Consider the following 26,727-nt stretch of genomic DNA (forward strand, 5'->3'; position numbering starts at 1 on the left):
TTTTGGAATTTACAGCATGGGTCAGCCCTCATGTTTTTTTAATGTCCCCAAAATGCTGCACTATGTTTATTGGTTTGTATAAATGCAGTGTTTTTCTTTTTAAGTAGTTCTTTGTGGTTTCTATGACGAGCATTAGGAAATGAATGAAATCAGGCTGAGGAGAAGGATACTATAAAGCAGATGTGACAAATTCCAGCTGAGGAGCTGGGTGGGGAGTGTTTACCGATGACTATTCTTAATTTTTTAGTGAAACTCATGGCAAAGGAACTGGCTAACTCACTTTTCTTCCCTGTTTCCATAGATGAGTGATGGAAGTAAGAGATATTCTGCTAGAGAAAGATTCAGATTGTTTTCCCTCTGGTCTGGGGCTTGTCTGCAAATCCAAGGCATACACTGAAATCTGTTGATTGTATTAGTTGCTTCTTATTACTGAGCCAATATTAGCAGAGTTGAATTGCGAAGATGCTACAGGAATACATTTCTGACATTTTATAAAGCTAGATGATTTGGTAGCCAACTTTGGCACCGGACATCCAGAAAGAAAAAAAAATGCACCTGTACCCACATAGCACCACCAAGATATGGGCATGACATGTCCACACCACCATCACTGTGTGTGTGGATGCTGGAGCCCTTTGATTTGATGGTATCAGAAAAGAAGACAGGAGAAGTGAGAGAAAGAGAAAGCACACCATGAATGTAAAGATATGGGAAAGGACATTAAGCCTCCTTTCGATTTAACAAGCTCAGGTGCAAGATAACAAGAGACAAGTCAAGTGTTTGCTGAGATCTAGGGATAACCAGAACTCTTAGGCATTCCTGCAAAGATAAAATCAATTTGAAAAACAGACATTATCTAGTGACACTATACCAAGCACAAGGAGATGAGTGCAAGAATGTTTACAGCCCCACTATTTGTAGTAGCAAGAAGTTAGAGACAACCTACATGTCCATCAGCAGTAGAATGGGTGAATAATATAATCACATCATGAAATACCATGCAGCAATGAGAAAGAACAAAGCCCAATTGAGCTTATCAGTATGGGTGAATCTCACAAAACAGTGTTGAATAGCGTAAGTATGTTATTGCAAAATACATATAAAATAATTCATTTTATATAAAATTAACACAAAAAGTAAAATGCTGCAATATATATGTCATATAACTATTAATATTAGAAAGGGATGGGGAGGAAAAGATGAACTACTGTTAGGTTTTATTTCTTAAACTGGCCGATAATTACAAAGACCTTCATTTATCATTGTTTGACCTTATAACTATTCTTTGTTATGTATTCAATATTTAGTTTAAAAAAAAGAAAAGGAAAGGAAAACTGCCTGTTGGTGCTGCCAAACTCACAAAAATGAGTCTTTAAGAGCTTTAACATGTTCTCTGTGGAGCTTTTTTTTCTTTTCTCCAACATAGATGATGAGACAGGGCCTATGGTTCCAACCAGCAGGTAGGCAGGATGGAGATGCCACTGAACTGAAACAAAGGCAAAGTAGGAAGTCCCCCTGGGCCAGCAGCTCCAGCACAACAGACCTGGTGCCAGAAGCCAGACCCTGGGACCCTGGTTGCTGTGTAAAAAAAACAAATATCAGGAACAAAAATAAATATCGCATCTCCAAGCCTGACAGCAGAAGAGTGGTAAGTGGCCAGATATTTAGGTCTTTTGTTTTGACAGTTTGTTTTTAACGCTCTAAATCTAATCTCTTGTGTTTCCCTTCTTCTCTGTTTCCCTATGTTAGAAGCTCAGTACACACACACACACACACCACACCAAAAAAAAAAAAAAAACCCACAAAACTTAGAGGCTAGATGTACTTTGTTTACTGGCAACAGGGACATTTGGGATGACTGTTAAACTAGAAGGGACTCACCGTCATGCAGCAAAATGTGGAACACCTCCCCAGCCCTCCCTATGCCCTCTACTTCTCAGCAAGACTGTTTCCCTGTTGTGGTGAAGTTAAAACTGGGCACAATTACAGTTGCTCCATGCCTACTTGATAAAATGCTACAGGCCTCATTATCCTATTTGAATTTTTAAAAATTTTGGCAGTGCTGGGGATTGAACCCAGGGCCTCTCACATGCTAGGCAAATGCTCTACCACTGAGCCATATCCCCAGCTCTTCATTATTTGAACTTTTAGTAAAAAATGTCTCTTGAGGACTCTGTGAACATAGAGAGACTTTCTTACCCTGTGAAGATAAAACAATGCTAGGAGAGGTCCTCAAAAGCAAGAGGAACAAATATTTATGACACACTATAAGTGCCAGGTAGAGAGGCAAGTGGTTTATAAGCACCATCCCAACTCGTCCTTATAATTGCTCCTCCTGTGAGAGCTGTGAGTGTGGAAGGTACTATTTCCCCATCTACAGGTGACAATGTTCTTGGAGAGTTTAAGTAAGCTGTTGTTATGGTTTGGATGTGAGGTGTCCCCCAATAGCTGATGTGTGAGACAATTCAAGAAGGTTCAGAGGAGAAATGATTGAGTTCTAAGAGCCTTAACCCTATCAGTGAATTAATCCCCAGATGGGATTAACTGAGTGGTAACTGAAGGCAGGTAGGATAAGTATGGCTGGAGGAGGTGGGCACTGGGATCGTGGCTATGGAGTATGTATTTTGTATCTGGCAAGTGGAGTCTCTCTCTATGCTTCCTGATCATCATGGGAGCTGCTTCTCTTTACCACACTCTTCCACAGTGATGTTCTGCCTCACCTTTAGCCCCAGGAATGGAGCCAGCTGTCTATGGACTGAGATCTCTGAAACCATGAGCCTCCAAATAAACCTTCCCTCCTCTAAAGTTTTGTCAGATCTTTTAGTCACAGCAGTGAAAAAGCTGACTGAAACAGTTGCTCAAAGTCACACAGTTCATAGGTGGTGGAGCAGGGACCCAAGTGTGGCACAACACAATAGCTATTCTCTCAACCCTACAGTACAATGTCAATAGAATATAGTGATAGTATCACCAGGGTAATAAACTAAGGACAAAATTCAAGTCTACCTGATAGGTTAGCTCATAACTTCTATAGGGGATCACCCAAGATGGTCTGTAGTTTGGGTTGGAGAGAGTCTATAAATTTTTTCAATAATTCAGAGTAGTTTAATGCACTGATTCTGTGTGTGTGTGTGTGCGCGCACACACACGCTATGTTTGTCTGGTGCAGTCTATGGACACTTTCTCATAATAACATTTGAAATCATACAACACACACACACACAGTTGTCTCTCCATCCTTCAGCATTTGCAGGGGATTGGCTAGAGAACCCACCCATGGGTACCAAAATCCAGGGATGCTCAAATCCCTTATATAAAATGGCATGGTATTTGCATATAACTTAAGAACATCCTCCTGTATACTTCAAAACATCTGTAGATTATTTATATGCTTAATACAATATAAATGCTATGTAAATAATCATTAGAGTGTATTGTCTACGGACTAAAAACAAGGGAAAAAAAGTTTGTACATGTTCAATACAGACCATCATGGGTCTCGTACATTTTCAATCTGCAGTAGGTTGAACCCACAGATAGAGAACCTGTGGATAGAAAAGGCTGAATACATGTATATATTAGATTATAAATGAAGCTGTTATTTTGAAACAACCAACACAGTAAAATATAAATCTGTAACACAGCTTGTGTGTGTGTGTGTGTGTGTGTGTGTGTGTGTATATATATATATATACTTCTATAAGAGCAATCAGTAGGTTGATCATCACTATGGTGATGATCATAAAAATTTATTTCAAGATATCTATGACAGCATATGTGACACTGTATTTGATGTAAAAAATATCTCTGCTTTCTATTGGCAACAAACTCAAAGGTCCAGATGCCACTGTGATTTGTTGCCTACGTTCAACATGGAAGGAAAGGCTATATTTCATAATTCAAAATGGAAGGAAATGCTATTTTGGTAAAAGGTTAGCAAAAATGAAGATGTGAATTTTTCCCCTTGTAAGTTTACTAACCCTTTGAATTCTAACCAGAGAATGCTTACCCCAGATTAAGAATGCTTATTAAATAAGGGACTAAAAACAAGGAAAAAAAGTTTGTACATGTTCAATACAGACCATCATGGGTCTAGTACTTTTTCAATTTTCAGTAGGTTGAAGAATTCAGCTGGGATCTTGGCTGGAGCTAAAGAATTACCAATGGGAATGAAATTTGTTCATGATAAGACTTTACACTGAACTTTTGTTTTTAATTTGACATCAATCCATTTTAGTAGTTGATCAATAATTGATATCCAGGAATGATTTTACTGAGGCTGTTGGATGGCACCTTTGCTGAGAACCACCACTCTGGTGGTACTGAAAGCTGACACAACAGAGTTGCTCTGTTGGAGGGTGACAGACACACTGATACCTGGTAAGAGCAAATTTTAGTACAGCATGAAACTGCTGAGAAAACAAAGCTAATGCTTTGAATAGACCAAAGAGTTTTTCTACAAGGCTAAGTTACCAGTGGTCTACCAGGGATTTGAGAAAACGAAGACCACTGATAAACTGACCATGGATGGCAGGGACTGAGGTCCAACATTTAGCTTAAGATTTGGGCTGAGGATTTCAGGGATCTGGAGCTGTGGACATCACTTTCTAAATGTGATGCTTCAAGATCAGTGGCTACTCTATTAAGAGCAGAACTATGTTCTCCGTTTCCTGTTGGCTCTGTAAGTAAGTAAAATCAATCAAGATTTTGTGTGGTCTTTAGGAATTTGAATAGAAGTTTATCCACACCACACATAAGCCACATGGGTTTCCTAGAAGATGGAGGCCATGTCAGTGTCAACAGAAGTTCAAAAGACAGCATAGTACAGAGTGTTCAATCTAGCTGCATATTAGAACCCTAAAGAACCTTAAATACCAATGCTCTAGTTGCAGGACAGGAGGCCTGGGAATCCACATCTGCAAGGGTTGAGACACAATGGTTTAGGGAAAAGTAGTGGATTAATGAGGGTTCCAAATTCTTTGCCATTCTTGCCCCCAAGAGGAGTCTGGCCTTACTCTGTGATTTGCTTCGATCAAGACACTGCAATGAAAATAACATTCTGGAGCTTTTGAGTGCAGGCTTAAAAGGGACTGGCATCTTCTGCTTCTCAGTTTGGGAGACCAGCCATCATGCTGTAAAGAAGTCCAGGTCCTCTCATGACATAAGAGACTACAGGGAGAGAGCACTGGAGAAGAGAGGACCAGCACGGATGCCCAGCTCCAGCCAACCTCCAAGCTGAATGCAGTCACCCTTTACGAATCGGAACTACCCAGCTGAGCCCATTCAAGCCACAGAATTGTGAGAAATAATAAACTGTTAATTTCAGGCCACTAAGTTTTTCAGTGGTTTGTTATTCCACAATCAATAAATGGGAAAGGAACATATTTACAGACAATTCTTGGTTCTTTTTCCTGAAAGATAGGAAATTCCTACCTTGTTAAAAATCAAGGCCTTGATCCATCTTTTTAATGCAGTAAGACAGAATCACACTGAATTGCTTGATCTTGTGTCATGTGAAGGAGGATAGATTTCTCACCTGACCTTAGGCATATCACTAGCTCCTGTCTCCCTGCCATCCCTGAGTATATGGATTACATCATCTGTGTGGCCTTCCTGGTAAAAAGACCAGCTCCTGAGATGCAGTGAACAGATAGCCCCCAGCTATCAGCCCCATGCAGGGTAGTCTCAGCTGCAGAGAATGGCCCCTGACATCATTCTGGTACAGCCTTTATTTGGTGACCAAGTGGGTGCATGTGTAAGGCCTGGCTGTGGTGGCCCAAAGTGGGACATTCTACTGGAAGATACTCTTCCCAGAATTCTCCCTGCATCATGATTCTCTCTTTCTCCCCTAGTCCAATCCTAGTTCCCCATTCCTTCCACTGGTGACAATCCCTGATAATCAACCTGCATCCCAAACCTTGCCTCAATGCCTGCTTTTGGAGAACCCTACCGTGAAGCTCTAGTTGGGAGGTGGGGCATGGTTGGATAGTTATGTTCCAGTTCCCTGTTCACTGATTCCCGTCAATGGACAGAAGGAATTTCTCTAGGTCTGGGAGACGGAGATGTGGACAGGGTAAATTAGGATACCTCTCTTCACAGAAAGTGACAGAGCTCGGAGGAGGGAAATGAAGACTGTTTAACAATAGCTGTAACAAAGCCAAACCACTTTTCCAGGGAACTAACTGTATTTGGTGATCATTGTCTCAAATTTCTGTAATAGACACTTTCCTCCATCAGATATTATTTTTATGACTTCTCATCCCTGTGGACCAGGCAAACGCCAGGGTTGCATTTCTTGCTCTTTGCTTCCTCCCATCATGTCAGCATGTTCAAGGGCTTCTGAAGACTTTCCTGGAGCCATTATTTCATGAAGTTTAAAATTTTTAAAAAAAAATGAGTTGTTAAAAAGAAATCCAAGACAAGCAGGTGGCTCACTGTCTGTGATGCCCTTCGTGGATTGTCTGTGAGAAAGTTCAAGTCCTGGCCTGACAGTCCCTTCCTCTCAAAGGGCTGTGCTCATTCTTCCCTATGTTTTTGCATTGTGTGTAGTGTAGGGAACACACTGGAGCAAATGTCATTTTAGAAAGCTGTGTCTACCGTCACTCTGTCTGCATATTGTGCTTCTCCCAACTTCTTCCTGTAAGCAGAGCTATTCTTGCCTCTAGAGAACAAAGCAGCCTGTGTGGGCACTGCACCACACACCCCTTCTGCTGGCCACCACTGCCAGGTACTCACCCCAAGGGCAGGTATGTGGCCTAGGCATAGCCAACTGGAGCGTTCTGACTCCTCCCTCCTTCGCTGCTCTCATACGTACTTAGAGATACTGTGGTGCAATGGAAGGATCGAGATTTAGATTATACAGTTATAGATACTATTCCTATTTGGCGCCTTAGGCAACTTTCTTAGGTGAACCTTCTTTTTCCTCATTTATAAATTAGTTAATACCATGCCATAAATTACATGGTAGCTATTAGGGTTTCATGAGCTCAACACACACATAGAAGCATGTGGCAGACCACAGCCCAAGGCCTCACAAAGGATGAATAATTGGTAGCTGTCCTTAGCATCTCCTCTGAATCCCTGCCAAGTAACTGTCCTCATTCAGAGTTGACAGAACCAGTAACCAACCCACAGCCAGTAGATGGCAAAATTGAACACACACTGGGCTCTTTAACCAACTGCCTCCATGACTATTCCCCAGAACAGATAAGCTCCAAGCACACTGTGCTCCTTAGGTTTTTCTAAAAGTAGGTTCTAGCTGAGGGTCGGATTCCTGCAGGAAAACAGCGTCTGGGGAGAAGCCCCTTGGGAAAGGGTGGCAGACCCTAGGTCTGGGGGCCCTATGTGGCAAACTTGGGTCAGGGTCAGGGTCAGGCCGGGGTCAGTGTGTAAGACTTGGTGTAGCACTTGTGCTTTAGGGCCTGGAGGTTCTCACTATGGCTGAGGAGAGGATCAGGGATACCAGCATATGGTTCTCTCCTGGAGGATCCCCAGCTTTTAAGGTGGTACGGATACAGTAAGCACCATCTCTCCAACAGGGAATCCATACTCACAGCTTTGACACTCCAAAGCTACGATCATGTTAGGGTCTGAGAATGCAGCGGATGGACAATCTTCTCCCAGTGAAATTCCTAACCTAACATCCTGTTTCCAGGGTCTCTGGTTCTAAATTTATTCTATTGCTTCCATTGTAAACTTCCCAAACAACAGTTGTGAAAATGTGCTTAAAAAACCTTCTGTAGCTCCCCAGTAGTGACAATGGAACATGCACCCCTGAGGCCACCATCCCTCTGATCCCCAGGATCCCTTTCTGGGGTGCTTTTCCAGCTCCCCTAAGCTCCCTGCTGTGAACCAGAGGATGTGCCCTGTCCTGCCCTGTGCTCTCATCCATGACTCCGCCCACCCTCTTCTCTGCTCATTTTGCAATTCCAGCATGCATTCTTTCATTATAGCACAGGTTCTTAGATAAAGCCATAACTCTCTCAGCACCAGATGAGCCTGGCCATACCACCAACTACGCTCTAGCATCTTTTTAAAAAAACCTGATATTCTGTGTCTGTAGTGAGTGGTCACCCAGGATGGGACTCAGAGCTGACCCTGGATATGAAATTTATTACTTCTCATGTCTGATTTAATTGGAGCTGACACATACACAGGCTCCGATTCCACCTGTCCCAGGGTACTGCTGTGATTCTGCCATTCCAGTGGCAGGTATACTTAGGAAGCAGAGAAAGAGGGATAGAGGAATCTCATCTCAGCAGGGACCTGAAATAGGAAGGAGACTTTGAGAAAGTCACTTAACCTCTGGGCCTCAGAGTCCTCACCTGGGAAATGAGATCAGAGATTTGTTCTAACTGTCAAATTCTACCTCACTGAGATAATCCATCCCGTAACTACTGAATAAACCTGAATCAATACTGCCACTGAAAACCTAAAACACAAGTCCCCATGGCTCATCAGGGAAATTGGATTTGTGTTGTTCTTGTGGGGTTTTTTTTTTTTGTTGTTGTTGTTTGTTTTGTTTGTTTATTTGTTTTGGCAACTATGCGGACATCCTGGTATGGTTAACAATACAGAGCTGGCATGAGCCAAGAACACAATGCCAACCAGCTGTTGGCTTCTGTTTTCCAGGCCGTGTAAGGCTGGACTAGATAACTAGGAGGCTACTACAGTGGGGGTGGAGGGTTGTAGATTTGTTGTCAATTTATGCAAAACTCCTGATGGCAGAAGCAAGAAGAAGGAAAACTGATCAGTGACTCCAACCCTTATTTCAATAAAAATATTTTCAGTAAAATAAAGACAAAATTGGAAATGACCCTGTTGCTTTCTTTGGGACATTTAGCTTAATAAGGGTTAAGCCAGAAACATGCTTTTAAAGAAATTCATCCAATGTGGCCATAGTACTGATTAAAATGTCTTATTCCTAACTGTGGAGTCAAAATATCTTTGGGGCTGATACAAGGATTCAATGACCTAGGTACAAAAATGGTCTGATTTCTAAAGCAGTGTGAGAACATCGACGCAGACTGGGACATTGAAATTTGGAGAAGGGCACAGGGAAGATTCCAAAAGGAGGCAGGTGGGTGGCCTTGACAGTGATGGCCATGGGCTGTGAACAAGGAGAAAGGATCAGATCTCTGGGACCCAGTGATAACATCAGAAAGAGCTCAGAGTCATTGCCAGTGTGGAGGCCACCCATGATCTTGGCTCCGTTAGCCTGAGAGTTGCCTTTCAGATATATCCTCTCTGTGGATAGGAACATAAATAGATACATGTACACATATACGTAAGTGTAGAGGGAATTATGACCTTGCTGAAGACTATTCTACTCTTCCACGTTTCTTGTTAACTTAGCACCTCTGAGCATTCATGAAATAAAAGTTATTAATAAAATAAAAGTTATTAATAAAAGTTTCATTAGAAGTTATTTTAGAGATAATTCAGTCTGAATCCTGCATTTTACAAACAGGCTCAAAGAGTCTTTAGCTCCAGATTACATTACAGGGCAGGCTCTGATTCTTAGAATGGTACCCATTCCAAAGACTCACTACCTTCCAGGCTAGAACCCACAGGTGAAACTAGATTCTTCGGATCTCTGAAGCCTGATTGGAGCTGCACTTGGCCTCCCGGGGCATCGTTCAACTCGAAGAGGTAGGGAAATGGCTCCTGCTCTGGGCCCAGGTTCAACAGCACTCCTTGAAGCGGATGTCTGAGGTAACCATCCGGAGACAAGACTCCTTTCGATTAGATTTTTTAAATTAAGAGCTGTGGTATTTGGCAGAGCATTCAGTTTCTTTCTTGGCAGACACATCCACGTGCTTCTGTTTTGTGTGCTTGATGTTGAAAAGCAAGTCCATGGCTGAGGTCCGTTTTTTTCATTATCAGATGCTTGACATTTGGACAGTGTTCCCGGATCCGAGCCTTACAGAGAATGCCTTTGTTCACACGGGAGCTGTCTCTCCTCCTTCCGTCCTCCCATCACCACGCACCCACCCTGTAGTCCACCACCGCTGAGACACTACGGGGGAGGGTCTCTGCCAACATTTTAAAATCACCTATATAAAATGCAGAGCCCTTGCTGCGTGGTAAAACACTCCCTATCACAAACATATGTGGGCCCTGCTTCTTTTGTTACCCATTTTTTTGGCAGTCAGAGAAGTGCCATTTCATCTCTAAATGTGTTTTGCATTCACAGAAGAGTCGCCAGGTTTAGTGTGATATTTGCCACTGGTTTCTGACTGGCGGCCAATTCCTTTTCCCACCTCCATGGCTCATGCTGCCCTGAAGCAGCAATCTGGCCTCCCAAACTGGACGTTCTGTGCAAAGAGCCAAGCACGACACGTGTGCAATGCTAGGCACTGGAGTGTGGCGTGAGGCTGATCCGGGACCTAAAATAACAGGTGTCGGTCGCAACCCTCACAGAAGCTTGAGGGGAGCCTGTGTGTTCCAGGGAGCTCCTCATCAGGACCGGGAGGTGACATGTCCATTGGTCCTGGCAGCTCAACATTCATATTTACCCTGAATGGCCTCAATATTAACATTACAACTTGCCCTGATGGTTTGGTTTTAAATAAAATATTTTCCCAGATCCTTTACATATATATATATCACTTGTAAGTGATCTAGGGTAAGAAAATAGCAAATTTATTATGTCAGGTAATGTTCTAAACTTATTAACTTAGCTGAATCCTCTCCACAGTTCTGTGCAAATACCATAGACCAGGCGGCCTCAACAAAAGGAACTTATTTTTAATGATTCTGGAGACTGGGAAATCCAAGATCAAGGTGTTAGGCAATGTAGTTCCAGGTGAGGGATCTCTTCCTGGTTCATTGCCTTCTTACTGTGTCCTCATATGGCAGAGAGAATATAAACCAGTAAGCTCTCGGGTATCTTTTCTTGAAAGGACACCAAGGACATTAAGTCAGAACCTCATCCCTGCGACCCCATTTAACCTTAGTTATCACCTGTAGATTTTTAAGTCTATACATTAGGGGTGAGTCATATTAGGGGTGAGGACATTAGAATGGGGAAAGAGTTATGTACAGAATCCAGTCCACAGCAGGTAGGTTAAATGCATTTTTTTAAAATGAATAAATGGGTTAAACCATACCGTAGACATAGCAGTAAGAGAAGAACAGAGATCTAAATGAAAGTTCAATAGAAAGTCTCCAAATTGAAGCATAAAAAGCTATAAGGGATAAAATGAAAAGGTCTAGCATTTGTGTAAACACAGTCTTCAAGAGAAAAGAGTACAGCACAAGAAATATTTGAAGAAATGTATCTGAAGATTTTTCAGACACTAACAGAAGATACCGTTTCAAGAAGTTCAAGAAACGCAAGCAGGATACATATTTATATTCACTCTTTATAAGAACAAACAGGAAAATCTCTGGAAAATGAAAATCTTAATAAATAATCAGGTGGGGAAAAAATCCCCAAACAAAAATAAAACAAAACATGGATCACCATCCAAGGAGCAGCAATAAAATGCATTGCTCACTTCTCATTAGAAACGATGCAAGTCTGAGGATAACAGAGGAATATCTTTCAAGTGTTTCACGAAAGGTGTTGCCAAGCTAAGATACTACTTACTACACGGGAAATGTCCTCCACAATTAAAGGCAACAGAAAGACTTTTTAAGATAAAAAAAACAGAAAAAAAATGTCAACATAACATTTCTAAAATAAATGCCAATGAGATTTCTATAGGTAATAAATGCAAGAAAAACTGAAGTGCAAATAAAAGGGTAGATTTATGGGTAACTCCCAGGGGCTCCCAGTATCAAGGGCTGCAAACAGCATCTTAGCATATGTAAACTAGATATGGACTTTTCAAAGAATAATACAGAAAGCAGGAGCATTGTAGGGAAGAATCAGTGTTCTGAGATTCTTGAATTTGTCTGGAAAAGTGACAAAATTCTAATTTATATTAGGATGAAACAAGACTAGAATTTACATTGTACTGTCTAGGGTCATCACTAACCAAGATGAAAAGAAACCACAGCTAACAAGCTTATGGATGAGAAAAATGAAATGATGGAAACACTTGAGTTATAAAAGAGAATGTAATAAAGGAAAAGGAAAATACAGAGCAAACAGGACAAACAAAATAATAATAAAACAACAGAATTAGGAACAACTGGTAATTACACTGAATGTGAATGGAATAGTAGAATTAAGAAATAGTGTTAGGATCCATTAAAAAAAAAAACCCCACACCACTCTATGCTGCTTAAAAGAGACTCCCCTAAACAAAAGGTTATAGAAAGATTGAAAGGAAAAAGTTCAAAAAAAGATGTCATGTACATGGTTTCAAAAGAAAGCTCATGTAGTTGTGCTATTATCAACAAATTAGACTTTAAAGACAAGAAGCATCATTATAGATAAAAATTTTTTTTCAAAAGAATAAAGATTTAATACTAATAAAATGTATATAATTAATTAACAATATAAAATTAGGGGCTGGGGTTGTGGCTCAGCAGTAGATCAGTTCGATTATCGGTGCCAGGCTCTGGGTTCGATCCTCAGAACCACATAAAAATAAATAAATAAAGGTATTGTGTCCAATTACAACTAAAAATAAATAAATATTTTTAAAAAAACACAACACAAAATAAAGTAAAAATAGATATAAAAGGAGAATAGATATATCTTCAATTATAGTGAGATAGTGAGAATTGTCTTTTGTGTGTGTGTGTGTGTGTGTGTGTGTGTGTGTGGTGCTGGGGATTGACCCCAGGGCCTTGGGCACGAAGCAAGCACTCTACCAACTGAGCTATATCCCCGGCCCCTATAGTGAGAGATTTTTAACAGGACTCTTTGTTAACTAATAGAACAAGGAGAAGAAAAAGGAAAATAAAATCCAAGGTGGGCAGGGGTAAGAATATTAAGAATTGAACAAAAAATTGTTAGAAACTGTCCTAATAGACACATAAAGCAGTATAACCAACAACCACAAAATATACCTTTTTCATAAGTATACAAGGAGCATTTACCAAAAACAACCATCTTAGAGGGCACAAAGTAAATTTAAAATAAACAAAATTATAAGGAATATATTTTCTATATGAATTAAACAGTAATTAAACTATTTAAAAAGAAAAAAGAATATGTTTTCTGAACAGCGTATGTTTCCTTATGCTTGAAATGAATGCAAAAACAAACAAAATGTTGGGACACTAAGCAATACACTTTAATTAAGCAAGACACCTAGGCCAAAGGAGATAAAACACCACGGAAATTATGACTTTTTAAATACTAATTAATTAGCTAATATTAATGAATGTTAAAATTAATTAACATTTTAATTAAATCATAATAAAACTATGACAAACTTCAGGTGTACTTAAGGCTAGACCTAACAAATTCATCCCATTGAGTGTATACTAGAAATGAAGAAAGGCTTTAAATTCATAAACTAAGTAACTGAAAAAGTTAAAAAAAATAGTAAATCATATATGAGGAAAATTATAGTAAGACGACAACGGGATAAAAGCACAAATTAATAAAACAGAAAGTAAAAATACAATAGAAAAAAATCAACAAAGACAAAAATGGTTCCTTGAAAAAATAGTAAATTTGTTTTACCTCAGGCAAGAAAATGGAAAATGTCGCCATACATCTTAAGAGACATGAAGTGATGACATCACAAAAGCAATTTGATGTTAATGAATTTGAAATTTCAGATCAAATACAAAAATTCCTGAAAATATTACAGCCTATGGAAACTGATACAAGAAGAAATAGGAAAACTGATTGCTCCAATATCTATAGAAATTGAATCACTTCCCCTCAAAGAAACCCTCAAGCCCTGATGAATTTTAAGAATTCACCAATGAATTTTCCTGACACTGAAAGATTATGTGAGACACCTGAAAGAGAAGACACTTCCTAATTCATTTGATGATACCAGCAGATCCCTGACTCCAAAATTTAAAGAGGACATTATGAGAAAGGAAAATCACCAGAGTAACATCTGACCCATGACGTGGAGGTCACACAGGGGTACCAGCGAGAGAGACTGCCTTAGGGCTCCATATGGAAATATAAAAGTGTGGTCGCATATCTTCCAGGGGAAATTATATTGACCCTTCCTCAAGTGATTTGTCAAGCTCCTCTTTGTTCCCAAATGAACTGTAATTCTTTGGTTAATGATCTGTCACTTTGGGCTAACTATTCTTTTTCACTGCTCCTTTATCTCTTGAGCAGTGCCTATAGTCTGTCTGCTTCCATGTCAAGTCCTATGTCCTTTAACATGAACTCAGACCCCCCTCCTCTGTGGAAAGCAAGGCCACACCCAGGCCTTATTAGGATTCAGACTTTGTTTTCAGTCCTACTCTCCCATTTCTACAACCTGTATGCTGCCACGCGGTTCCATACCTGATGGAAGTTTTCCACTTGCCGGACGTAACCAGCCACTTCGTTATCAGATTTAAAGATCTTCCAGACTACTCTTCTTGACTTCTTGTATTTACGGAATCCTTTCCAGTTCATGGTCATCAAGGAGCGCTCTGTCAGGGAAGCCGCCACAATAATATCCAGTTGGCCATTGTAGAGAAGAACCTGAAATGAGACAGGGCTGTCAGCAAAGGGAATTCAGAAGGTAAGGCTGACAAACTTAGCTAGGTAGACAGAAAGAGCCAGTGAGAGGGAAAAGGCCACTTGAACTTCTTTGATATCGTGCTCCAAGAGTCCAGCCCCACAGATCAGAGGTTATGTCCTTCCTGGTAGGCACACTCCAACCACCTGTAATAAATTCAAGCCCTGTTTCAACCATTGTATCCTTCCAAAAGTTTGATTCTTTATAGAAATCTGCAAAAAGGCCTCACCTGGTTGTAAAAAACATTTGAGCTGTATTAATTACCCAGAAATATATGTTTATTATATGCACACATATTTATACAGATATATATGAATATATATGCACAGAGAGAGACCACGTGTACCTGTGTCTGTATGTGTATGTATCTGGGCTTCACATGGATGTCCGGTTCAACGACAACGACTGTGATTATGTTTAGTGGAACTAAGGAACACTGCACCCTGGGATTTCACGCGGCCTGTGTTTCATTAATCGCTTTCAGGCACTGCTGGAGCTGCAAACTGGGCTTTTTCTCAGGTGCTGCTGATCAGTGTTGCTCTGTCTTCCTACCTCGATTGAGTTCCTTAGCAACTGTGATTCTTGGAAGCAGACAGATGCAGGTGCCTCAGCTCTTGTTACTTGCTGGAGGCAGTGATGCCCGCCATGTGGTTTCTCAGACTTCCTCTTGTTAAATAAGATGCCATTTGCCCACAGTGGGGACTGTCCTTTCTTCCTAGAAGGCAATTTCCCCCTGAGCTGATGGACAATATAGGAAAAACAATGCTGAGGCACTGCTACTCTTTTCTTCCCAATTTTTAACTTGTGTGTGAAACTGACTTACAAGTACTGAGACTCTCTGGCCCAGCAATCTCAGTTGTGGAGTGTACTCTATGCAAATAAGCTCAAAGGAATGAATGAAATTTCTATATTCACTGAGTCTTATTATAATCGAGAACTCAAAACACAATCTGAAAGTCCTGTAATTGGTGAAGAGTTAAATACATAGGAGTTCTATGGGATGCTGTAAAGCCATTTAAAACATTTAATGGAGTCACGCCACGATGCAGGAGATGGCTTGTCATATAATGTTAAGTATGAACCCTGAAATTCAAATACAAGGCCTATCACGATTATAAACATAAAACAGGTGGACACATTCACATACATGGAATGGAAAGTTTGATAATGTTAACACAGTTGGTTAATTTAGATGGTAAAAATAGGAGTCCTTTCCCCCCTTTGTTTCTTATTCTTCTTACGCTATTGACACTCTACTCAACATAGAGGTTTCCCTCAACTCCATTCAACCTTTGAAGTATCTGGAGGCTTTGGCAGAATCCTCAAATTGGATATCAAATGTTTCACTGCATATGTTTCCATCTCTGCCTTCATGGCACAGGCTTCTTAAAAGGCTTAAGCATAATTAAAAAGCCCAGGACTTTACACACCCCAAATCCTCAAGCAGCGGCGAGACAGGATTCAGGCTAAGATGAAAGAGTCCTGGGCCTCTCCTGCAGGAACCTGGGGCCTTTCATGTTCCTCAGTCACATCACCACCCCCACCCTCCTCCACAGAAACCCAAGGGAAAAAAATCCTGATAGATTTAAATCCTCTTTTAAAAAAATTCAAGTCAACTACAACAATAAAATATTTGCATTGTTTATACAAAGAAAAAGTGGGCCTCAAAGACCTTGAGTCTTTATTTCTGGCCTATGCAAAACCTCTACAGCTGCGTTGGCCAAAAGTATGGAAACAATTATATATGATGGGTACCAGCGAACAAGGCTTAAATACTTCAACATTCTAGGAAGGCCTGTTTATAGCTGATTAACAAAGATAATCCTGTATAAACTAACTCCTCTTTTAGAAATCAATGAAAAGATGCTGATTAACTAGCAAATACACAAGTGCAACTATTTATTTTTGCTCTCCATGGCCCCATATGCAGCTTGCATCTGCTCCCAGAAGTGTTTCTTGCAGCTACCTTTACTATCATCACTTTCTTTCACTCTTTTGGCACAATAGTGAAATCCACAGATTACGGTAAAAATGGGCTTCAATGTACGGTTTATAGTATATGTTTCCTGAACTGGAAACCCAACCTTGAGCAGTTTCCCTTCTTATTCAATACTCCTCATAAATAAGAGCGCAAGTCTGTAGAACAAGGCAGTGAAGAACTGAACTTGTAATCTGGCTTGTGCAATGTGCATAGGGAGGTAAATGGAACTACTGTGGGAGGTAAATGGAACTCCTTCCTTTGCAAAGCAAAGAAAACATTTTTTAACTTCTAAGGAGCACATAAGCCCAATGCAACAGGAAGAAATCAGATTAATGATTATGATGGCTAATCTTGGTTGCCAACTTGATTGGATGAAAAGATGCCTAGAAAGCTGGTAAAGCACACTTCTGGATGTGTCTGCAAAGGTCCTTCCAGAGGCAGTTGGCGTGTGGGTCAGTGGACTGCGTGGGGAGACCTGTCCTGGAGATGAGGTGCACCATCCAATCGGCTGGGGTCCCAGATGAAACAAAGGAGCAGGAAAGGAAGTGTGCAGGCTCCGCCCTTCTTTGGCAGGTACATTTTGTGGCTGCATCTTCCATGGGCAGCAGACTACATCAGACTCCAGATTCTTCAGCCTTAGAATGGGGAAATTGTGCCACCAGCTCTCCAGGGGGCTTCCAGCCTTCAGCCTCCAGCTGATGCTGCATCACTCATCCCTCTTATTCTGAGGCTTCCAGCCTCTGAGACTCAGCAGCTACTAGTTTCCTAGCTCTTCAACCTACAGCTAGCCATGGTGGGACTATTCAGCCTCTGATCATGTAGGCCAACCTGATAAAGTCCCTTCTATAATCATATATATGCTCTTGGCTCTGTTACCCTGAAGAACCCTGACAAACATAATGATCAAGCAAAATGATTTTAGACCTGGTATTACAAGTGGCCAGCTTTCGATGTAAGATTCCCAGAGCTTTTATTTTATCTTTAAATTCATTTATTTTTTTAGTACTAACCCAGGGCCTGTTTACCATTGAGCCACATCTCCAACTCTTTTTATTTTGAGACAGGGTCTCATAAGTTGCTGAGGGCTTCTCTCACTTGCCTCAGCCTCCCAAGCTGCTGGGAATACAGGCGTGCACCACTGCACCTGGCCCCAGAGCTTTTAATTTTATCTAAGTGTCATATTTACTCCTATATGCCCCCACAGAAATATTCAATTGTGTGCCTCTGAGGTGGAAGAATGGGTGAGATATCCCAGGATCCAGTGCCTCTGAGCTGAAGTGGCATGGCATTGTAGATGTGGTCCTGAAGCCAAGGACCCATGCTGGCAATTCACACCCTGAGTCAGAGAAGGTCCAGGTCAGCACCTAAGCCCAACATGTTGGCCAACCACTAAAGATGGGCACCTCACTCGCACCAACTCTCACAGTTCACCTGGACTGAGGAGTTTCTCAGGATACAGGACTTTCAGTAGTAAAACTAGAACAATCTGGGGAAAATCTACCCTTGAGGCTTGTTGGCAATTTTTAAAAAAATATTTAGGTATAGATGGACACAACACAATGCCTTTATTTTTATGTGGTGCTAAGGATTGAACCCAGGTCCTGCCCGTGCTAGGCGAGCGCTCTACCACTGAGCCACAATCCCACCCCCTTGGCATTTTTAATGACAAGGTCTACAGGCAGAGATGAATACAACTTTTAGCTACACTTGCCTTACCAGTGGTATCTGAACAACAAGAAGAAGCAAGCAAATGAAGGGCTGGTTGGAGGTGTTCCCAGTGACCTACCAGACAGAGTCCTGAATATCCTCTTTCCTCGCTTTCCTTCCTGGTCAGCTCTGGGGATCCAGCCAAGGAGCCAAGGCATTCCTTTGTAAGAACTTTCTTTGTGAGAGGGCTGGGTGCTTAGCCCATTGAAACTGATGGTTATGCAAAAATGCTTATTTTATTAAAAAAACAATGGAAACCTGTGATTCTACTTGTTTGAACTCTATAATTACCACATTTTAAAAAACATTCTTCAAACTTGGGGCGAAATACATCAAAATACTAGCAGTTATGGTATTTAAAGAGTAGTTGATTTGTTTTAGTTTCACTATTGTCTGGGAGTTTTTTTGTTTTGTTTTGTCAATGTGGTTAGGATGCTTTAATAAGGAAAAAAATTGCAAAACCAACAATAACACTAAGAGGTTGGGTGCCTCAGTTTGACAAAATATGAGTCTTAGGGGGGGAATAACATGGAAAAATTCAAAAACTACCAGCTCTCAATTTTTAATAACAATTAGGTAAAAAGCTTGACTTTTATTTATAGACCATCTTAAAAAACTCATCCCAGATCCAAGTATTTATGAGAGATGGCATTAGGTGATTTGGATCACAAGCATCTTTTTTTTCCTTTTATAAAAGGCAGAGATAAGGAAAGAATTTTTATTTTTATTTTTTAACTCTTCAAAGTGCTTTCCTGAACACGTCTTTATTCTCACACTCCTCCACGAGGCAGGGATGAAAGGGACCACAATTGCTACTAAGGAAACTTTGATGCTCTGAGTCCTGGACCCTGGACTTCCAAACTTCCACCTAGAGCTCCTTCAGAAAGAGGCTCCATTCTTTCAAACCAACATGTACTTACTGATTTTCACAACTAAATGTTTATTGCTACCAAAAGCCTCTGGAAACTGAGTTGGCTGAGTATGAGACATGGTTCCTATCTCCAGTTCTGGACTAACCTTGTCTGTTTGCCCAACTCTGCTGACATCTCTCATTTTTCACTTAGGTTCTATGGACAAAGATTATATAAAGGTATTATTCACTCTCTGACTTCACTGGGCCTGTATTTCCATCCAGCAAAATGGGCAGATATTGTACACTAGCTGTCCCCCTTGGACATGGCCCCAGTCTTCCCTAGTGTCCTCACACACCACAGAGTATGCTGCGGTTACCATTTATTCAACATCTGTGCTATTGTTTTTCTTAGAAGAGAAAAATATTTTTTTGTACCCACATCTCTGTCATGGGTAAAAAAAAAAAAGGAAGATCAATAGGTCTCGATCCAACTCTGTTCATTTATTTTATTTCCTTCCTGGACCTGAAGGCCGTGAGTGTCACTTCCATCTGAAATGCAAGGGAAGCCGCCTTTCATCTGAGTTGGCCAAGAATGCATGCTTGCTTAGGTATGCAGTGTGCTTGTTTATTTGTTTGCTTGTTTAATCAACTCATGGGAAATAAAACAAATATTTATGGATAACCTAGGGACAAAGCCACCAGAGAAGAGATATGAGAAGAAGTGACCTTTGTCTTTCTCAGGCTGCAGATTTTTAAAAAAGAAAAAAAAACTTTTCTAAACAGTAGACACTCAGAAGAAAAAAGGAAACTTTGCTTGTTCATTCTTGAAATGTTTCTTAGAAAAAGGACCAAGAAAAGTCACTTTCTATTAAACACTTAGAAAAACCTAGTCATTTTCACAACTCAAACTATAAACATTTCAGGTTCTAGATAGACATAAAACAGCAGTTTATTCATGGATTTAACTCTCTCACCAAGAAAACCTCTCCCTGGAATAGATCTAAGGAGAAGGAGCAGATGAAGATGAGTCAGGGTGTACGCCTCTGAAGGGTCACTGTTTCCAAGGCAGGTAGAGAGCACCCAATAGTGTTGACACAGAGGAGGATCCTGCACACCCACCTAGTGAGACTCTATGCTCACTAAACTTGGATTTTCACTTCAAACAAGTTAAGGAGTGCCACCAGATACTCAAAGGTTAAAAAAAAAAAAAAGGACATGCATGATCTTTAACAAGAGCCTATACAGCCTGGATAAAGGGGTTTGGGACAGGATTGCACATAAATGCATTTTGATATATTTTAATTGTTACCAGTATTAAAACATAAGATTGAAGATAAACCATGTCAGGTCTGCTTACAGATCTAAACTTTACCTATCTTTTTTTTTTGTTGTTAAATGAAACAAAATACAACATGCATTACTGACAGAGAACACAAACTTTTTCTCCTTATGCTCTGAGAATACTCCTCCACTTATTAGGAAAATTACAGAAAGTGCTTCAGGAGGTAGCCTCTGTCTCTCTGTATACACAGGAAAGCAAATTGTGCTTTTGTGAGAAGCCTGAATTTTTGTTGTTGAGTTTTTAGTCGAAAGATTTATGCTTATATTTTGGCCCATTTACAATACATCATAATACTTTGCAGACAACGTTATGCTCTTTCCCCCATGATCTAGTGACCTTAATCTCTAACATTTTGTGGTTTCCTGTTTGGGGAAATGATTGAACAGCAGCCTAAGCTATTTCAGGCTGCATGGCATTCCCAGTTGGCCTCTATCTGTCTTACTTTTGAATGTTCTCCTGTTCCCTAATCAAAAAAAGAATTTTTTTTAAAAAAGAAACTTTCCCTACAGATGCTAAATCAATGAAACTCCTACAGCACAGTCCTCCACACTTCCTCTGCTGACTGCTTTACTTATCATTCTTCTATTACAAACTCCAATGGAGCCAGGAGATTTTTCTGCTTGAAGCAATTAGCATGACCCACCGGTGCCTTTCCTCTGAACAGAAGAGAATTGATTTCACTAATATTCCACTTCACAAATGATAATTCTCCAGGATTTCCCAAAAGCTCACTAGCAAAAGAACTTTAAATCAGCTGAATAGAACATTTCAGCAACGTTCCTTACTGAAGGCAGAATTTTGACCCTTCCTTGGACAAGGTCTTCCTTGCCCAAGACTCAAACCTTTGACCTTCCTTCTTCTGGTGATTTGGCAGGGATTTGCAGATGTAGTACTCAGGAAGCCTGAGTCCCCAGGGCTGTTTTGAGAAGACTGGAGTAGAAAAAATTATGCAATGACTACATAAAACAGTAGTTACTTCTGCAACCAAGGTGTTCTTAAAGTGAGATATTTTGCTTCCAAGTTTAAGCAAAAGGGAAGATAAGGCAAGAGGGAAAATGACAGAGAATAAATAACCTCAATGTACCTGCCACATCTCTACCAGGTGGTTGTGCCAACCTGTATGAAGAAAAATGGAAGTACATTTATATGTTTGAGTGGGCATCCAGGGATGATACAAATAATGCCTTTTAGCCAAAAGAATTATGGCTACTTTCTTTTTTTTTTTGGTACCAGGGATTGAACTCAGGGGTGCTTATCCACCGAGCCACATCCCAGCCATTTTTATACTTTTTATTTTGAGACAGGGTCTCTTTTTGCCTAGGGCCTCTCCCAGTTGCTGAGGCTGGCTTTGAACTTGTGATCTTTCTGCCTCAGCCTCCCAAGATGCTGGGATTAGAGGCATGTATCACCACACAAGGCTTATTGCTGCTTTCTTGGAACTTTATGCTAAAAAATTTTTAGCTGCTTTTAGAGAGAACAAGAAGCCAACTTGAAAAGGATCCAGAAAGCAAGCACTCTAATCTAGGGATCTTTGAAAGAAAAGTTCAACTACCTGGAACAGCACACTTAAAATGACTTTTAATAATGACCCAGGGTAATATTTTCTCTTTAGTTTGAATATAATAGTCTTGGAGGCCCCACTCCAGGGAGTCTTTAATGCTTCTTCATGTTTCAAGGTCTATTCTCATAGCTTCTGTCCCTCTGATCCCCTCAGTTCTTAAGCATCTCCTCTGACCATCATCAATAACTGGGTTATAATGAATTGACAGTACCCCCTCCCCCCCACACACCAGGCAAACCTATTCAAGACAGTATTGTTCTCCTGGTCAATCAGAGGTCAGCTTCAAGGTCACACTCAAGGATCATCTCCAAAGACTATAGTGTACTTGCCACAATGTTATCACCCCACTAAAAGGCTGGGAGGAACCAATTTATGTCTCTTTTCACATCATTAAGTGTTCTTAATTAACAAGCATACATTTGCACACAACCCAACCACCTCGAACAGCCTTAAAGAGCAAGGAACAAAAATGGTCTACTGTATACAATCTAGAGTTCCAATCTATACTGTTTGATACAGTGGCTAGTGAGTACTTAAAATGTGTCCAGTCTGAATTAAGATGTGTTATAAATCTAAGATAAACTGATTTGAAGAACTAGTACAAAGTAAGGAATATCAAATACTCCAATAATTTCTTTGTATTGCTTGCAAATTGATGTAATAATATTTTATGTATATAGAATTTAAGGACAATATTAAAAATATTAAATCTTAAAAATATTAAGTATTAAAATTGGTTGTACCTGCTGCTTTTATATTTTTAATAAGCCTCCTAGAAATTTCAAAGTCAGGCATGGTAGTGCATGCCTGTAATTCCAGTGGCTCAGGAGGCTGAGGCACAAGGTTTGTGAGTTCAAAGCCAGCCTCAGCAATTTAGTGAGGCCCTAGGCAACTCAGAGAGATCCTGTCTCTAAACAAAATATTAAAAAGGGCTGGGGATATGTCTCAATGTTAAAGCACTCCTAGGTTCAATCCCTGGTACCAAAAAAAAACATGAAAATTATATATGTGGCTTGCAATATATTTTTGTTGGACAGCCCTGGTACACCTTGGGTTTGGTATATCCTAGAAAGAATCAGTCTCTTTGTCAACAGTGCCCAAAAGAGAGAGGTAACTTTCAAGGACAGTCACTCTTAGCAGAGCAGTCTGCAGGTCTTGCAGCTGGATTAATGCAACTAGAAAACATGTCACTGTAGAGGAGCAGGAGATGCTCCTGTAGCATCTGTCTTACAGGGAAGTAGCCAGGAGCTTTGGGAAATGCCCCTCCCCTTTGCCCTCGCCCTCACCAGCAACTCCCCTTGCCAGCTGTCTGCTCTTATATCACTATCACCATCCCTCAATTTCAAAATATAATAGCAATGCTATAAATTGAGTGGATTCCCCAAAGATTATTGGAGGGGAGGACAGGAATAATGGCCTGGATGCCTCTTCCCAACTAGAGTTACCCTCAGCACTAGCAAAGAGTAGAGGGCCTTGCTGCAGGAGAACTGCTAAACAACTTGCAAAAGTACATGTAGAAGCTCTCAAAAGGAACAGGGACAATGGCAGGCGAGGCCCAGAGTGTTCAGTGAGCAGCACATTCGGCAAGGTGCATTCAGTCCACTGTATATCTGGCCCGTGGCATTCCCTTCTCCCATAATGTATTTTCTTTCCAGCTTGAGAAAATACTAGCTGTTTGTGCATGAAGATTACTTTATCTTCCTCTTACAAGAGCACCTGAGAGTGACAGCATGGAGGCACTCATCCAAAGAGCTAGATAAAGCTACACCCAAGAGCCTAATTCCCATCTGTTGTTATCAATCCCAAGACCCCCAAGCAGGTGGGTAGCAGAATTAATGAAAGGTTTCCAATCAGGTCGATTTCATAAAAGAAGGCAGGTGTCTGGTTGCAAAGCTTACTTTTCCTCACCAAATTGAAAAGAGAGAGAAGACTAACTGCTGCTGTGCTCTTTATGTTTTTATCTACACAGGAAAACCTGGTATCAGGTCAGGTGTGATTCTCCGCCCCATTCTCTCAATGACTCTATTCATCAAAGCTTCCCCATTAACTTGCAATTAGGTTTTTTTGGTTGTTTGGTTTTTTTCCTTCCCAAAACACAACAACTCCCCCCTGTTTGGAGAATAAAGCATCCTTTTCCCATTTTTTTCCAGTGAATGTCAAATAGGCACAAATGGATGGCACAAATCACTGTAACAATTATGGGGACTCTCAGGAGTCTGCAGAAACAGACTGAATACACACAGTGACAAGTGTGCTGGGGGCAGGGCAGGGAAATCAAGACAGAGAGGTGAGGGATACCTACCTAGAGAGCTTTCTGAATGCTTCATTGAAGCTTCCAGCTTTTGTTCAGTTATGTGTCACTCAGCAATCCTATGCAGTTGTGTTGACTGCTCCCCAACAAGACTTGGGAACAATAATCATAACAACAACAGCAACAATAATTATAATAATAAGCAAATAGATGGCACAATCACCTCGTGGAAGGGGTGTTGTGGGACAATTTCTACATTATAAGCCAGTCCTATCCAAAGATGAGATACTAGGAAGAGCCTAGAAGTCCTAATCGTGGCTCCCTTAGGCAATTAACTATAGAATGCTGTTTTCTCTTTTTGACCAAGATATCAGGGCCCGTTGCCACGGAATAAGTCATTCATTCTCAGATAGAAGAAGAGGAAACTATCATGAAAAGAACACTGGACTTGGAGTCAGACTAAGAGGCAAATGTTTTAAATGATGATGGTGATGACAATGACTAGGGGCAGGGAGAAGCCTGGCTTTGCATTCTGACTGTCCTGTCTGACTTGTGACCCTCTAACATAAATAGACTAAATCAGCATCCCAGGCCCAATACATACATTAAACATGAGTAAAGTTTGAGTAAAATTTATTATTTCCTTTTTTTCAAGAATTATAAGCTAGAATTTTATTTTATCCTTCCATACCCCCACGGATGGTGGTGGGCCCACACTGCTTTGAGACCACTGATTCCCAGTGGTCTAGACCTTTAGAACATTCCTGTGTTATTTTTGCATCTGATCCAGTTAAACTATGACACAATGAAAAAAGGCCCAGTACAGACTACACTGTGGTGACATTTATTGCATAATAAATTCTACTAAATGTATCCAGGGAGGAACGGTCCCTCCAACCTTTCCCAATTTTTATATTTTCAATGTAAAGTCAACTGATGGAACTGCCTGTGTTTCAAGGCAGTTGGATTTCATAGCAAGTGGATTTAAATATGTATTTCTTAGCTTATTGATTTTTAGTTCTCTGGAATCTCAAAAACAAATGGTATTGTCATTTATTATCTCTCTCTCTCTCCAAACCATCCTCACTCACCCTGCCATACTTGTATGACTCTAGATTAAATTCTACTTTTCCTGCTGTCATAAATCACAGCATACTTTTTAATGTTTTGAGCAGGAGTACTTCAAACAACAAAATAAAGCCCTTGAAATTATAATGGTGTTTACCAAGCAAAACAATGTGAAACAAAATAAGTTGTGGGGTAGAACATCTTATCGAATGGCTTAATGAAAGAAGAGAAGATAAAAATATGCACTGGCTTTCATTTTCAATGTTCCTCGGTATAAATCTGAAAAACAAACAGGAAATCAAACTCCTTTGAAATTTATGGATCTTCTCTTTTTCCTTTATTCATTAAAAGGCTTAAATTTTTTTAAATTTAAAGCCTAGAAGAAGTATGCTTCATAAAAAATAATTAACACTACTGTTGTACTTGAATTATAACAAAAATAAATAGGAACTCAACAAGGACCTCTACAGTATAAACTGGTTTTCAAATGTACACTATTTTTATTTGCCTGTGAAGCAGCAGCTACTTATCTACAGGCTAAAATGACATAAAACAAAAGTCCCAGGTTGAGCTTCCCTGTTCTCAACCATGCTTCATTGGGCACAACTTTCTCCTCCCAGAAGTTTCCCATGGAACAGTACTGGCATTGCCCCCAAGGTCTTCACAGGGCTTGGGGAAAAAGTGTAAGCAAAAGTTCAGGGTCAGTAAAGTCAGACTCTTCCTTTGTGGCTGGGAGAAGCACGGGTCCAACTAACAGTTGAAGAATTAGTCTCATTTAAGTGTTGAATTATTCTTAGAATGCTAGGCATTTATCAAATTTGGCTTTCTGGCCACTGGTACATTAACATTTTACCATCAGAAGATGTTCATAAGGAAAATGCCACAAGCAATTAGAATGACTGCTAAAATGAGTTGAAATTACTAGAAATATCTGCCTTTCAAACTTCTAAGGCATAGCCATTAATCAAGAAGTTCCCATTCCTAAATGAAGATCTTTTGATAGCCTCGGCTGAGTAAATAAAACTCTAATGACCTGGGTGTTAAGATTTCAGTCTGGTAGTGAAGCTGTGGAACATTAAGATCCTGAATTCTGAAGATGCAATTAGGTGGAATTTAATGAGCTGTAGAATGATAAGTGACAGGGAAATGTAACTTTATATTTACAATTTCCTGACTACATGAACTTTTAAACACAGCATACTGAGCCCTTTCCCGGGGCCACTGAACCTTTGAAAGCATAAGCATGTGTCAGTAAGAATTAGCATTTGGTGATGGTAGCCTCGAAAACTGCAGTAGCATTCCAGACAACTCTGTAATAGGAGTGACATCAAATCCAAGAGTACTGCATGGCTTTGAATCCAAAT

The 26,727-nt window shown here is 40.4% G+C and overlaps 1 protein-coding gene and 1 non-coding gene across 4 annotated transcripts in view; both read right to left on the bottom strand.

The window, feature by feature from the left end:
* The window catches only part of Cpvl (carboxypeptidase vitellogenic like), a 121,701-nt gene that overhangs the window by 12,303 nt on the left and 82,671 nt on the right, over nucleotides 1-26,727 (bottom strand). For all 3 annotated transcript variants that reach the window (XM_048786397.1, XM_015490359.2, XM_048786396.1), the window contains one exon: nucleotides 14,381-14,563. In XM_048786397.1, coding sequence (XP_048642354.1) covers nucleotides 14,381-14,563 — 183 coding nt within the window. The remainder of the gene's footprint in view (nucleotides 1-14,380; nucleotides 14,564-26,727) is intronic.
* Trnaa-agc lies at nucleotides 2,055-2,126 on the bottom strand. Its single transcript has one exon. It is a non-coding gene; the product is annotated as a tRNA-Ala (tRNA).

This window comes from Marmota marmota, unplaced genomic scaffold (genome assembly GCF_001458135.2).
Source record: "Marmota marmota marmota unplaced genomic scaffold, marMar, whole genome shotgun sequence".
NCBI classification, from domain to species: Eukaryota; Metazoa; Chordata; class Mammalia; order Rodentia; family Sciuridae; genus Marmota; species Marmota marmota.